Source organism: Cygnus atratus, chromosome 2 (genome assembly GCF_013377495.2).
Source record: "Cygnus atratus isolate AKBS03 ecotype Queensland, Australia chromosome 2, CAtr_DNAZoo_HiC_assembly, whole genome shotgun sequence".
Taxonomy (NCBI): Eukaryota; Metazoa; Chordata; class Aves; order Anseriformes; family Anatidae; genus Cygnus; species Cygnus atratus.
The window spans coordinates 19499571-19515002 of NC_066363.1; the positions used below are offsets into that span (position 1 = coordinate 19499571).

Sequence of the window (15432 nt, forward strand, 5' to 3'; positions counted from 1 at the left end):
CTGTTCTGAATGAAGCAGGAAGCCAGGTCTCACTGCTCCCACAGCGTTATCCAAGGCAGTGCTCTGCTGGTGTAAGCGGTGCCTAACTCCTCCTAGGACGTTAGATTAGCAGCTGGGGTTTTTGTAAACCAGATTCAGGAAAGGATTTTTGTGAACTGGAAAAAAAACCCCTGCTTTCTGAGGTAGATTCAGAAAACCATGGCTGTTTTGGAGGTGGCTGAAAACGCCCTTCCTCAGAGTGACAACTGGGCCTGGATGGGAATGGGATACAGTGAGGGCAGCGCTGCGAGGAGCCGGGCTGCGCGAGTGAAAGCGAAACAGGCGATTTAATGTCGGTAACCCGCGCTGCTGAGCCACGGAGGAGGAGGAGGAGGAGGAGGAGGAGGAGGAGGAGGAGGAGGAGGAGGAGGAGGAGGAAGGCCGAGGCAGGAAGGGGAGAGGGAAGGGCCGCCCTGCCCCCCACCGCCTCCACTGCGCCAGCGCCGCCGGTTGCCGGGCTAGCTGACGTCACGCCCCGCAGCGGCGGCGATTGGCCGGTCTGAAATTCCCCCCCCCCCCCGCCCTCCCCTCCCCTCCCCGCCGCCCGCCCCCGCTGGGGCCGGCAGCCGGCGGGGCCGGGCCTGGCGCCTTCCCTCCGCGCCCGGCCGCTGCCGCTGCGCCCGTCCGGCCACGTCCTCGCTCCTCGGCCGCCCGGGGGTCGCCATGGGCCGCCCGCCGCCCGCCCCGCGCCGCCGCCGCCGGCCGCCGCCGCTGCTGCTGCCGCTGGCCCTGCTGGCGCTGCTCCTGCCCCGCGGCCGCGCGTGGGACAGCGGCGACCTGGAGCTCTTCGACCTGGTGGAGGAGGTGCCGCGGAACTTCTACGACTTCCTCGGGGTGCAGCAGGTGAGCGGGGGGACCCCCGGGCACCCCTCCGGGCGCGGCCCCGAAGATGGCCGGCTGCCCCCCCCGGCCCCTTCCCCCCGGGGCTCCGCTCCCTGCCCGGGAGCTCTGCCTCGGCCCCCTGCAGCCCCGTGCACCTCCATACGGCAGCCCCGGCGTGTGGTGAGCCGGCAGCCCTTACCTTGGGGATGGCTTTTAGATGGTTGCCTTCACTTCTCGTGCCTCCGGGCTGCTGTGCCTGGGCTCCGCATCTGCTGGGCAACCCTCGGGAGTATCTCGCAGCGATCGTTGCGCACCTTCAGGTAGTTCTTGTCCGCATAAAGTCACCACAGGCACTGCTCTTCCGCGTGCTTTTATCCCAGGTTCCTTGTTGCTGGCCTCATTGCTGCTCCATGTCTTCAACTTGCCTCTCCTGGAGCCCACCTGATGGCCTTCCTTTCCTGGGCGCTCTGTTCTGCGTGCGCAGCCTTGCTTCATCTCTTCTTACACATCTTAGTGATCTTCTTCTGGTCACTTTCTCCAGGCAGTATTCCTCTCCTGAAGAACTCATTCTTTATATTATTTTTACTTTACCGCTGTCCCCAAAAGACACTTCATCCTTAGTTTCTCTCCTAGCACCTCTACATTGTGGTGGATGATCCTGCTATCCTAATAACTTCTTTAACTTTAAAACCTGTTCTCTGTAGTCCTTGTCGTTATTGAGAATAAGGCTATATTCAGATGCATTTCATTAAGACCTCCCCTGCAAGGAGAGGGGCGGTGTCTGCACCTGTAAGGGTCCTGTTTTGGAAACTACCAGTTGTGCTTGTAAGATGGTAGCTGGGAGATTCTGAGTCTTTCATCTCTTTTTGTTTTACTTCTTAAGCCTCTGGTGTTAAATACTATGGAATATCATCATATATACACCACAGCAAATGCTGCTATGCAAATTTCACTTTCATGAGCCTAAGCGTTTCATTTTTAAATCCTGAAAGGCAATTTTAGTGTTTAGATAATGTAGGGATACAATTCTTTGTGTTTTGATTAGTGATGTTCAAATCAGATGTTCATCTTTTTGTTCATATCCTCCACAGACCTTTTGTTTAGGGCTGAATCTGTACCTTGCACAATAAGATTATCAAAATATAACGTTGTGAACTAGCAGAGCACTTTCTTACTAAACATCACACTTCAGCTCGGGCACTACATTACTAGGAGATCGTAATGGAGAACTTGAATCTCCTGCAGTGTGCAAGCAGAGAAAAAGTTGAGAAAGCTGTACAGGTTTACAGGTTCTTCCATGTGGCATCTTCTCCTGCTGCTTGCTTCTCCAGCTCTGGCCTGTCCCAGCGTTTCAGACAGGGCACTGAAGTAGGGCTCTGACTTGGGCCGACTCGTGAGGTCGCTGCGGTGGTTTGGGTTACCGTGTCCAGAAGGTGACTGGTCTTGTAATGGGGTCAAGGAAGTGCACAAATGTCAGGTATTTTGTGCGCTGCCTTGGATGCCTTAACACAAAGCTGCCTTTTACCATAACGTCTCTGCGTTCTGTTTGCCTGTTTCTTCAGGTTTTCTGCTGTTTTCTAGAACTATGACTCAATGGAGTTAATTTACTGGTTATTTTGTATGTCACTATTGTTTTAGTTGGCATGCCTTTGACTACAATGCTGTGATTATCTTGTAGTTCTGGTGCTGGTGGTTGTGTTTCCGTATGCTCAGGTGTTTTTCTTGGGGTTTTCACTCAAGAGGGACAGAGACTGTGTGAATATGGCCTTTGTGGCTGTGCCTTTGGATTGTTTCACAGTCTCTCATTCATCAAAGCTTGTTGTTTTTTTCCCCGTCTCCGTATTCCTCTGGTATTCATTGGTATTTGTTGCCTTGTATTGTGTCTTGATGATCCCTTCCCCTACGTATTTATGGGAGAGGGAGGTTCGGAGCAGGATGTAAGTTCCATGTCTAAAATGCAGATGCTCAACCATGCTTATTAGCAGCAGCATATCAGGCTGCCAGATTTCTCTGGACGTCACCTTGTATTTTTAAAAAAATACAGGGAATGAGTTCAATACTTTCTAAAGGCATTACAGCAGCTTAGATCTTGGTAGGAGAATTGTTGTACTGGCGTTTTGCTGAACCTCGCGTGCAGTGTCAGAAGCTGCTGTTGACCTCAAATGACAACGTGACTGTGGGAGGTCCTCTACCTCTCGTGTGTACTTTGATGGAGCATCTGGCTGCTGGATTTTCCCCTGGAATTGGAGAGAAATGATGATTTTGGTTGCTAGTCCATATTCACTGAACTAAGGGTTTTGTATTTTGCCTTTTCAATGACCTTGTGGCATTGCACTGGCGGAGCGTTAGGTTCAAACGCTACTGCTGTCGTGCTTTCCAGCATCGGTGGCAGGGATGTTGGAGGATGTTATAATGAAAATGAGTTTTGTTGTGAAAGTGGATTGACAAAGAGTAAGATTGTGACCTGGTTATTCTAATAACTGTGCTTAGTGCTTGAATTCAAGGAAGAGTTGGCTGAGAAATCTACAAGGGTTTGCAGCGTTCGAGGATGGAAGCAGCCTCTGGAGGTCATCTTGTCCAGCATCCCAGTTGAGTGCTAGAGGAAGAAGTATCTGAATGTGATGCAAGGACACAATCTATCTGTTAAGCCACTGGATCCATAATAACATACCATTTATAAAGGAGAGTTAAACTTGAGATTTTTTTCTACTGCCATTTTGAGCAATTCCTAAATTGCTCTACCTTCATATTTCTTTGGTTGTGCTTAAATTGATGATGTGATTAACTTGAATGGCTCACTTAAAATATTACTGTTCTAAAGAAGTTTGACCTAGTAAAATGGAGAGATTAAGATAACCTTTGGCTTGAGAAAAGATTACATTTCCATGTCTTCCAGTTCTTTACCGAAGTTGCGGCCAAATGAGGCAAATTAGAATCATAAACTCTTGACAGATCAGCTGTAATAATCGTGCCCGTAATCACTTCAATATGGAGAGCTTCAAACTGGCAAAGGGATCAGGACCAGATAGCACTCATCTTAAAACTCAGATGAGGTTGCTGAATTAAACCAGAGACTGTGCAGACTCCGTCATAAAATTACCTTGTTACCTGAGAATGTGAACATGCAAAAGCGATGTCAACTTTTTGGAAAAATTCCAGGAAGATCTGGGGAACTATGAGCTTGTAGGGCAACAAATGCCCCGATCGAGTTAACTCTATCTGTTACAGCTTTTACTAGCCAATACCTGCATAAATATGGTATGCTCTGGCTGAATCAAGCTGGCATCGGCTGCACCCGTGCAACTTCTTGCCAAAGTATGCTGTTGATTATAACTGTGTATGTGGCTTCAAGGGGATTGCCCGCTGCTTTACTATTTTTGGCTCGCTGTAAGGAAGGCACTGCAGGCCTCTGATGTCTTGTGAAACTTCAGGATTTGTTCTAGAATACAGGAGGTTTGATGGAGAGGTTTTTAGGAAATGTTGCTTGTTTGCTTGTGTTAAGAGCACTCTGCAGCGTGCTGATCATGTGAAGATGTGCTGAAGTGCACGAGCTGTATTGCAAGAATCGAGCAGGGCAGGGCAGCGTGCCTTGTATCAGTTGGGACCAAGGAAGTTCTGAATGAGGCTTTGGCTTCTGCTGGCCATCAGATAAGGGAACAGGTTTGTATTGTAAGTTCTGCTGGGCCCAGGCTGTGTATGAAAGCAAACACAAAGTTTCTCCGAGCATCCTTTGACGTGGTAGAAGAGGCCCTGAGACCTCAATTTCTTGAGGAAAATTTAACGCGTGGGTGCGACTTGGGGGCCGACACTGTGGATAAATATATAGCCCCTGAAAATATTGAGTGCCTTCTTTAGTATCGGTGTATACCTTCCTTGTGGCACGTGAGTTTTATTTTGAACAAGCTTAATTCCCGTGACTTTACTGAAAAAGCTAAGTGCTGCATCAGCGTCACTGCTTGGCGGCGGATTTGCTCGATGACGGAGTAGTGCCAGGTCAGAGCCGCAGCCTGCGAGCTCCTGGCGTGTTAGCAGTTCCCAGAAGTTGCAAGATGTGAAAACCAAGGAGTCGGGTTTCCTTGGCTGCGAGAAGCCACGACGCCTCTAGACGAGCTGGAGGTGTTGGGCCAACGGGCCCCTTCAAAGGCCACAGGAACAGAGAGGCTGTGTGTGCCCTAGCAAGTGGTGCAGTCCGGCAGGGCTGTGTCTGCAGAGTGCAACGCTTGGTGCCGAGGCACCGATGCCCACACTGTTTGCGTTTCAGGGAATTTTGTGGTTGAACTCGTTCCAGGCTGGCCGCGTGGGCTCGGTGCCCGCTTGTGTTGAAGCGCGGTGCTTGTGCTCCCGGTATGCGTCTTGCAGCTCGGTCCTATCTGAACGGAGCCCAGTTCGGCCCCGCCAGGGCTGCTTCATGGCACGCCATCAGTGCGAAAAGTAAGGAAGTTTGCTTGGCATGTCCGCTCCGTAGCACATCTGTGCTAAGGAATTGAGGTAGATGCACTCTGTGGGAAATGGCCTATGCTGGATTTTACCTCTTGGCATTGCCTAGTAAGGCAGAACCTTGCTAGAAATGAGCCCCATGACAAATTACCTGGATTTTATGATATTACCGGGCGTAATGTCAGTCTAAGAAAATTTTCTCTAATAGGTTCTTGCATAGGTGGTGAATGCTGCGAGTGTGCTGACTGCCAACGTTCATCGCCGCAGTTCTAAAGCTGCGGATTCACGTGTTGTGTAAGTAAAGTTCCTGGGCATAGATCTGGTAATTTCTTTTCCAGAATGAATGGCTACCTCTGAAACTGTCAGTGTTACATCGTCTGGTGCTGCCTCGGTTCTTGCTTTGAGTGGGTCACTGTCCAAAAAAAAACCCAACCAAAACAAAACAACTAGATAAAACCATTTTTGCTGTAGAGCTTTTGGGGAACTTGAGTACACGGAGTGGTCCCCTCAGGTGGGAGGAGGCATGTCAGGGAGAGCCACATCTATTCAAGGAATGCTCTCAAGACCTCAGCAAAAACAGCCTACCTGTAGAGGTCTTCTCACTCCCCTGGCTGACGAAGTGTGTGTAAGCAGGATGAGGTAGGAGAAATAGGAGAGGTGCCCAGAAACGGAGCAGTCTGTTTCGTCTTCCTGGTGACAAACTGGATCATGCTCTAAAGACTTATTTTGGTTGTTCCTTCTAACACTCAAGGCTGTTCTCTTCCCTGATGCTTTCTAAGGGTAACATATGTGGGTGCAGTGTTACTAAAGTCATCTGCAAATGTTTCAGAGAAAAATATTTAGGTTGGTAACACTGGTTTAGTCTCCCAAGCTTTGCAAGTATTTGATTCAGTGAGATAGAGCTTCACACCCGTGCAATGACAGCATGACTTACTGAGATGATTGTGTCAAAGCTGTGAACTTTAGGCTTTTCTTATTTTGTTTGTAAGGTTACTTCGTCTTTGCATGACAGTTAGGATATTCACTCTGACTTTTGAAAGCCTTGTGCCATGAAGCACCGCGTAGCAGCTTGATGGCTCACTACTCGTATTGGAGGAATCAAAGTTGCTGGGATAGTGATGAAACATCGTGTCTAATGGTTCACATTCTAGATTCAGAAACCTGTTTCAGATTTTCTGCTTCATGTTCAAAATACATATTAAGGGGGTCTAGTAGTTTTGGAAGGGCTAGACTTTAATGCACTGTTGGTCACAGAATCTGGGTTCTATGGCCAAAAAACGAGACGTTGCATCAACTTCAGTGCTCCAGTCTGTCAAAAATAATTAGCTTCTGTAACGTCCAGCTAGGTAGTAGTAGTAGCAGACTTTTATTTGGACAGTGAGAGATCACAGGTATTTCTTGAATCTGCATGTTTCTTTTGGGTGGTGGATGAAAGGAAGGGTTCTTCAAAATCTGTTTTTTTGACTTTGGTTCCTGTTATGGCAATTACAGCTGATGCCAATTACAGCCAAGAAGACCACCAAACCTAATCATCAACATTGAAGCAGTGATAGACTTCATTGCAGTAGTTCAAACAAAAATAGCAATAAAAAAAATCCCAGCAAATCGCTTGCTAGCGGCTTTTGCTGTAATTTTGGTTTATTCCACAAAAGTAATTGTGTGGTTTTTTTTCTCAGTATGTTATTTAGATATAACTCTGCATCCCTTCATGCTTTTAAGCTTTCTATTTAAATCTGCTACATTTAAGTTATACGTGGAAGTGAGATTTCCAGCAGTTCTGGAAACTCTGTTTTTCATCAGAAATGTAAATTAATTCAAGTTGTGCAAAATCATTGTTGAGATTATTCACTTGTTCACTAGTTTGCTTGGAAGAAATGCCACAGAGAACCAGTCGTGATACCTGTGCTCAGATTTGTAACTGAGAATGGAGCAGGCTGTTGGATTTTGTATTTATTGTTTTTAACAGCGCTGAACTTTCAGGTAAGCTGCTGCTACTTTATGTAACGTGTTGTGTAGGTGCACTGACAGGTATCGTGTATGAATAACATTCCTTGATGTTTTTGTTCATGGTTGCAGTATTTTAAAATGATTGAGAAGTCTAGGCTTGTAAAACTTACATTTTCCAGTTAAATGTGTTTTCTGTATTGTCTTCTACTGACTTTTTGCTTGGACATTGTCCAAGGAAATCTATTTTTGTTTCTGTTGTTGTTGGTTTTATTACTTTTGTTTTGCTTTGATTGTTGTTGGCTCCTTTCTTAAAGACATGAAAGTGTTGCAGAATTTGCCATTAGAGGTAGTTTCAGACATTTACTGATAGCTTTCCTTGACAACTCAGTCATGTGATACTTTTCTGATTTATTTCAGATTATTTTTCTTCTTTCTTGCTGTGCAGAGGGATGTGTAGCAGGGAACCCAAGGGAGCTAACAGTATGCAAAAGGCTGTGGAAGGGATAAAATAAGGAGTGATGATTTATTTATTTGTTTTGACTGCAGCAACAATAATGTTTTAGCTGTTCTTCTCTTGCTCTCTGTGCTTTCCACTTTGCTAATCCTTTAAGGATGTGTCCATAATAGCTTGGTCTTCAAATTGTGGAAATAAACAGTGTGCCATTTTAGCTCCTGGAAGTTCTGCATTTGATTTGCAATTGGTTGAGTGACCAATTTGTTGAGGGGGAATGGTAGGTAACCTGTGCTGATGGCTTCTGCCACTTACACATGGCTCTGTGTTTTACGTTTGTCTTGAATTCGTCTCCTTTGCTGCAGTTCTCCTGTGTGGGACGATGTTGACCACCACATCAGGACTCATACCATCTCACCCCTATGTTATGGGAGGGGAGGCGGCTGTATTCTAGTGGAGTGTCTGAAAAGCACCACTGTTTGAGCAAGCTACCCCCTCAAAAATGCCCCAAATAATTATCTTCCTAAAATGTCCCATGAACGTGATGCTGGGGTGAAGACTGGAAATGATTGCAGTACGTTTGCTTCTTCACGGCTTGCAGCCAAACCGCCTGGGACTCCACAGGCAACCCTGGTGCGAGTTGTGGGTTGGTTGTTTGCTAATAGCAAGTTCTGCTCATGCAGCTGGAATGGGAAACGCTGTATATTTGTCTTATCTGGACTGCAAAATATTGAATACCTGATCAAGACACAGTTCTATCTTGACTGAGAAATCAGTTTCAGAAACCAGCCTAGTCCAGTACTGTCTTTTCTGGCCACAGTATTAATTTGATCAGGTCTAGCCAACTGTCGCGTAAGGCCCTCATACCTCCTGATAGCAGGCAGGATAACCAATACCCTGATGATGGTGGGATACTGGTAATTCAATGGCAGTGTCTTAATTTGTTAGAAAATGGTATGGAAGCTATGGGAATGTGTCTTACATATTCCAGAAGTGAAGAAACTCAAGTTTTACAGCTTTCTGCTTGCTTTAGGACAGAAATTTAAAAAGATACCATACCCCTACTGATAGTTCTCTAAATATCAGACAGGTTTTCTTTAAAAGTTCTTCTCTGTTAAAGACCTGAACTCTGAGGAAAGCAAACACAAAGATGACAAATGAAATTATATCTTAGAAAGAAAACAAGACATCTGTATTCAGTGTTAAGTGGTGTTTATATTCACAAATATATTTGCATGAGAAGTTGAAAAACAGCAACCTGTGCAAGGGCACTTATAAATTGGGAAACTTTTTTTTCTAGACTTCAAATAAAAATTCAAATAAATACTAAGACATATTTTGTACTGAAATATTTAAAACATCTCAGTTTAAAATATGACACATAACATCAGGATTAAAGTTCTCTATTATTAAGGTAGAATTTGTACCTCAAGTGTATTTCTCTCTAACTCTATCCCTTTTACAGGGAGAATGAGTAGCATGTATTTAAATACAAAATGTTCAGGTAACATGACAAACAACTTCAAAGACTTAAAAAAAAAAAAAAAAAAAAAAAAGGCTCAAAATTAAACGTTGTGGTTTTACCACAAAACTGAGATAAAGCTAAAGCATGTGTGATAAAGATCAGCTACAATACTAAATGATGTTTAATTGCACTTATGTATTTCAGTTTGCTGTCACACTATGACAAATTAGAGCCTGCTCGGGACAATCCTAGGTCCAACTGTTAAGGTAGCTCAAACTAAAAAACGTTCACTGACACCTCTCCTATGAAACTGTCTGATCTTAAGACCATCTGAACTCTGCAGCAAATACCTAGTACCTACAAAGCTAGACTTCCCAGAGGGTGCAGCCCCATTTAGTCTTCCATTAGCCCATACTGATTATTGTTCCTTTGGGTTCTCAAACAATCTCTCACTCTTCAGCAATGCAGATGACAGCAAAGAGCCAAGTCTACCCCAAATTCACATACCTTGGCATTAGTCAAGGTGCACGCACAGCATGGAAGCAGAAGGTAGGATTAGATCCAGGGTTTAATTGTTTTAGGTAATACCCAGAAGTATGAGTATCTCAAGCAACTGTATTTAGCAGAAAAAGAAAATTGATTGTACACTAAAGCACTATACTAAACCCTTGAAATACTTTATTCAATACAACTTCTAGCTTTCATATGCTAACTTACAGTTCCTGCATTTCAACCAGGTTCCCTGGTGTGAGATTTATTTTGGTAAGTTTTAAAAACTTGTAGAAGTGATGGTGTATCATAAAACTGCCTCATGTCTTTTTCCTCAACAATTCAAGGCTAACATTTGATAGAAAATGAAAATTGAAGTTTTCAGTGATTTATATAACACACACAAAAAAAACCAATCAATCTTATTTAAGCCAACAGGAATGATCAGTGACGTTACTAATAAGTGGCAGCATCAAAACTGGGAGACCTTGAGTAAAATAAATAATCTCATTGTTTCCGAAGTGATAAACTTAAGAACATCACAGTAAGAAGCTTGCTTAGGAGTTGATAAATCCACAGAACTACTAGGGTATAAAGGTACCATTAGTCAAAAGGGGTGGGGAACAACTCTGCATTAACCTTAACTCAAGCAACAGTACAAACCCAAGGCCTCCCAAGGACCTTCTCAAAAGACAGCTACTGTCCAAGTCTGAGATGGTACAGAGTTACTGCTAGTTACTGATGCGAAGTTAACAGAAGCAGATGGTACATTCTCAAATTCCTTCAGAATATCTCAGTAAGAGGCCTGAGCTCCCGAGGAAATGTGTGTAATCTTACATGAATAACAGGAAAACAAGAAAGCTGCATTAATAGCAGCTATTCTTTTAAGTAATCGATGAATAAAATGGCAATTTGGTTGTTTCTGTGCCAGTTCCAGTAGGATTGTTTAAATATGCAGCTAAAAAAATGTGTGGACTACCTCTAATCTGTTAATACAGACTTTTTTTATTTGCCAGAGCAAACTAAAATGTCAAACTGCTTGTCTTTTCAAAACTTCTTTATTTCTTTAAATATAATCAAAAGCAGGATGCTAGCTAGGGAGTGCTTGAGGACAAAAATATAAAAAGTTTCATTTGGGAATAAAGCTACAGCCATGCAATTGGTTAACTTATTTCATGAGTCTTTCCTGTTGGAGATGTTCAAGAGATACCAACACATTCTTTGCAGTAAACAGGTCAAGAGAAGCTAATTCAACTTGAAGTAAATATACAGGCATGTTACACCTGACAGGTAAATCAAATCTTAAGACATTACCAGGATGATGGCTTTCACTTGAGATCGTTGTTGAAGGAAATTCATGTACAAAGCTACAGACCTGCAGGTGAAGGAGGTAACCCAGTACTGGGGGGAGGACACAACAAGCTGTGCTGGCAGGGAGCTGGTTCCCATCAGTACCAGAAAACAAATGAGAAGAGATCCTGAGAGCTACAGCCCAGGAAGTCTGACATCCATCCTTGCTAAAGGCAGTAGGGTCTATAAAAATAAAGTCCCTGGAGCCAGGATATGCTCGGTCTGTTGGAAAAGACGCAGCGTGGCTTCTGCAAGGAGAAACCCTGCCTCACCGACCCACCAGAGCCCTGGCGTGCTCCTGTGAGGGCATGGAGAGAGGATCCAGCAGGCACGGGGTGGTCTGGTTTTGCAAAAGGCTTTGACAGGGTTCCGCACCAAGGGTTATCCAGGAAACTAACTTGCCACAGGATGGGGCGAGGGAGTCTTAAAAGCACAAGATTGATGAGCAGGACACAAAAAGCAAGGTTTAATGGCCAGTTTTCAGAGCTGAGACTAGGCAGCTGAAAGGTCTCCTGCCGGGGGATTGGTGCTGGGACTGGCTGTATGTGACACTTCCAGTGACAAGCCGAAGAGCAAAGCACCCGGTGAAATCTCAAAGTCCACAGCTCATGCTATACATTTTGGGTAGTTAGATAGCAGGTTCTGTGAGATTAACTTCATTGTAGGTAAGGGTAAGGTGACAGGCAAAATATATATAAAGCCATAGTTACAGAGCAGAAATTGGAGCTGGTAATTATAAACCACAAAGCGATCTTAGATGCTGCTGACAGCTCTCCAAACCCAGTGCAGCAGCAGCTGGTTGAAGGGCGCCATCAGGAATGCACCCCCTAACATTACTGATCAAAAACTGAGGAGCCTGAGAGGTGCAGGGAGAAACTGGGTTGCAAAACATGACTAGGTTCACATGTTCTCCTCAGGTAACACCATCGATTGCCCTTGGCTGTATTATTTTTGCTTAAGAATTAAATTTAAGGGTCACCCAGTCAGGAGCGTATACGTAGGAAACCAAGCAGAGCATCCAGCATTCCTGGAAGGCATCCAAAACAAGGTAAAGCTATTCAGCTTTCTTAATTGCTAGTAACACTAAAAAAAAAATCCATGATTTCTAAACTGATACGTATTTATCCAGCTATAAATCCTCATTGGAAGCCACGCTGAATGGCACCACTGAGGAAAAGATACTTATTTCCTTTTTAAATTGATGTCCCCAGTGATCAGAGGAATATGTAAGTGCACAGAGGTAGTGATCTTCAACCAGTCAATCATAGGGCCCTGGTAGTCCGTCAGCTACCTGCTCTTATCTCTTGTGCTTAAATCTAAGTTCACTAGCCAATGGTCTGCTCCTCTGCCAGAAATTAAGGTGTCTGGACATTGTAGTCCTTTGTAAGTAAGAAAGTTAAGTATAAAGGTGTAAAAGGCAAAAATCCCCGTGATTCAGATAATTAGCAAATCGGTAACTCATTGACAGGCTAGTCTCTACTTGACCAGTAGAGAAGAAGCTTTTGTTTGCAAAATTAACTCAGCTTTCTGGTTAAGTACCTAGTATTAACCAGAAAACACAAAGACCAGGAAGATTTACTGAATGGATTACTGGTGTGCACCACCTTGGGAACTCTCACTACATAACTGAACGTGCATGTATGTCAGTTATACTTACTTTTTAAGTACTTATGTACAGGAGAAGTTTGTTCTTTCACCATTGTAAACTGCAAAACACAACTGACTGGCTGATACCTTCTATCTGTATTTCAACTGGTACGGTCCAACATTTGAATTCACAGTTCTGTTTTGATCATTGCTGGGTTAGCTTGTACTGTTGAAAAAGTATTGGAGCAGGAAAAAAAAAATCAGTGGAACTGAAACTACAAACTACATGTTATAAACTCATAGAAGAAGTATTTTCTACTCGATAGCTAGGAAACTTGTGTTGGAAAACAAGTTTATTCAGAATTTTTGATCAGTTGAAAGAAGTACTTGAGATTTTTATCTTTCCATTGAATAAGATTTTAAGTAATTCCTAATAGGAAATGAGAAGAGGCTTCCATTTCAGATGATACTTAAAAAATATATAATTCCTACTGTTTTATTGTAGTAGCCATGGTTAGACACAAGATCCAGTAAAAGCAATTACTAATATAATTATAAACTGTCACCAAACGCTACGTGGCATTCAGCTTTTCTACTCTGCCATCACAGCATTTATATTCCATAAGATAACACTGTGTGAATTAATCAGTGACTCTGAAATGGTGATTATTAACTATAAAAGCCAATCTAAATCAGTTTGAAATTTAATCAGAATCATTCACGAAATATGTCGGGTGAGACAGATGTGTGGATGTGTACTTAGGGACATGGTTTAGGGGTGGACTTGGTACTGTTACATGATGGTTGGACGTGATGATCTTATGGCTCTTCCAACCACAGTGATTCTCTGGTAACAATAATTATTGCCACTTAAAGAAGAAGCTACTCATTCATATCAGTGCAATAAGGCTACTTCAACAAGCAGATGCGCTTTGTGTTGAGACAGCAGCATTTCAGAACCACAGCCATGTACAAAGCACAGCTACACTAGTTCTGCCTTTCCTCTTTAGTCAGAGAATGATTGGAGTGACGTTATTTCAAAATCTCCAGTGCATCTTCAGATTTTCTCCAAAAGTTTTCCAGCTTAACGCTGAGAAGAATTTCAGCTTTACCAAAGACGAGGGGCTGCACATGAATTGTCTTGTGGTCTGATTCCGCCACTCGTTTGCTTGACATCAAGAACACATTGAAGGCCCGTGAGCCAGGTCATTTCACAAATTTGCACCTAAGCCATCCCTCAGGTGGGAGCCCAGTAATACCCAGCGTCTTGGCACAAGCTCTGCCAGGGGTTACAACCCTGTTTTCAAGGGTTACATTCAAACTGTGTCTCTGTTTATGGAACAGTAACACACACCACATGTACAGCATAGGCTGCCGTGTACATTCAAATTGTTTACAAATAATCACTTTTATACAAAACTATAATATCCAAACAAGGTTGACAGTCTAACAAACTGCTAAAAGGCCCAACAATTTATTTGTATTTTATGAAAAAGAAAAAGCTTCAGAAAAAAAAATGTACACACACACTACTGTTTCATAACCCAACATTGAGAAAAACAAACTTTTAACAGGCACAACATACTAAGCAAAAGCAAGAACGCCAACAAGCAAACCAAAAACAAAACTGCAGGCTTTCAAATGCTGCATTAATTTCTTAGTCCACTAAGTTATTGTGGAAAACTGAAACAACATTCCAGGTATACGTTAATTTTCTCCTTTTATTCTTTTTAATATCAGAGCTATTCTTACAGATGAAAACCCCTTTGTTATTGCTTATACTCTCATTCCTTCTGGCTCAGCTGTGCAGCAGCACCACATGCTCTTTGTTGCTGGCTCTGCTGAGAGCATAAGGATCACCAACCAAAGAACATTTTTAAAAACAGATTTATTTTTTTTCAATATTGCCTAGTATTGCATCCTAAACTTAAAATAGCATCAGATGTGCCTCCAAATCTCCCTTAAAGCTGAATTTTATCTAGATCTGATTAGAAAACCGTGTTAACCTTCATTATAAAATGGCTCTGTTTTATACACCAATGTAGTAGGAGGAAAGGCTCCTTGAAGGACATTGATCACTCAGATAACCCTAAGAATGAAAAACGAAGGGAAACTGGTGGGTTGCAAAATGTGGGAATTAACTGATCTTTTCCCCCCAGCATTTAATGGTGTCTTTGCGTAACTACGTTAATACTAAATTAATGTTAATTTGCATGCAGAAAAATGCTGATTTATGGTAGGAGTACTTGAGATAATCGTACAGGCTTTAGAAAATGCAGTTCTGATTCTGTCACGTGCCTGTGCTTTGGCATCCCTGGAACGTCAGGAATAACAGATTCGTGTACTGGCAGCAGGCACCTTGAGAACAGGACTCATTCTCACGAAGATCTGTCTTGTAATGACTTGATTAACGAAAAGTATCATTACAAGAGGTGAAGAAAAAAACCTCGAGGTGAGTTATACTAGTGTAAAATCTATCACCTAGCCAAGTGTGATACAGTGTGGGATAGCACTTTGCTGGGTCTTAACACGCTGGTGAGAGGAAGGAAAGCCGGAGAATTCCAGCGTGTACTTGGAGCAGCCACTGCCGGGATGTTTCTTACCACCGCTTTGCAGATTACTTCACAGCCTCGAGCTTTTCTGTATTTAATTTTTAAGGTACATGTTGAACTGGCGATCTTAGCAAGAATCATTGCGTATGCTCTGGCACAAATGCTTTAAACCTGTTTGATTTTAAGCATCAATAATCTGGAGAAGGTACTGTAGTTGCTAATACAAACCAAGGAAAGAAGCCAATTTTCAAAAGAAGCGTCACTGATCTTCTGATGACATTTTGAGTTACATC

At 43.4% G+C, this 15432-nt stretch overlaps 1 protein-coding gene across 1 annotated transcript in view; it reads left to right on the plus strand.

The window, feature by feature from the left end:
• Positions 1 to 613: 613 nt before the first annotated feature.
• DNAJC1 (DnaJ heat shock protein family (Hsp40) member C1) overlaps positions 614 to 15432 on the plus strand; it is a 103726-nt gene continuing 88907 nt past the window's right edge. The window contains exon 1 of the mRNA XM_035545221.2: positions 614 to 882. Within this exon, the coding sequence (XP_035401114.1) occupies positions 703 to 882 (180 nt within the window). The 5' untranslated portion in view covers positions 614 to 702. The remainder of the gene's footprint in view (positions 883 to 15432) is intronic.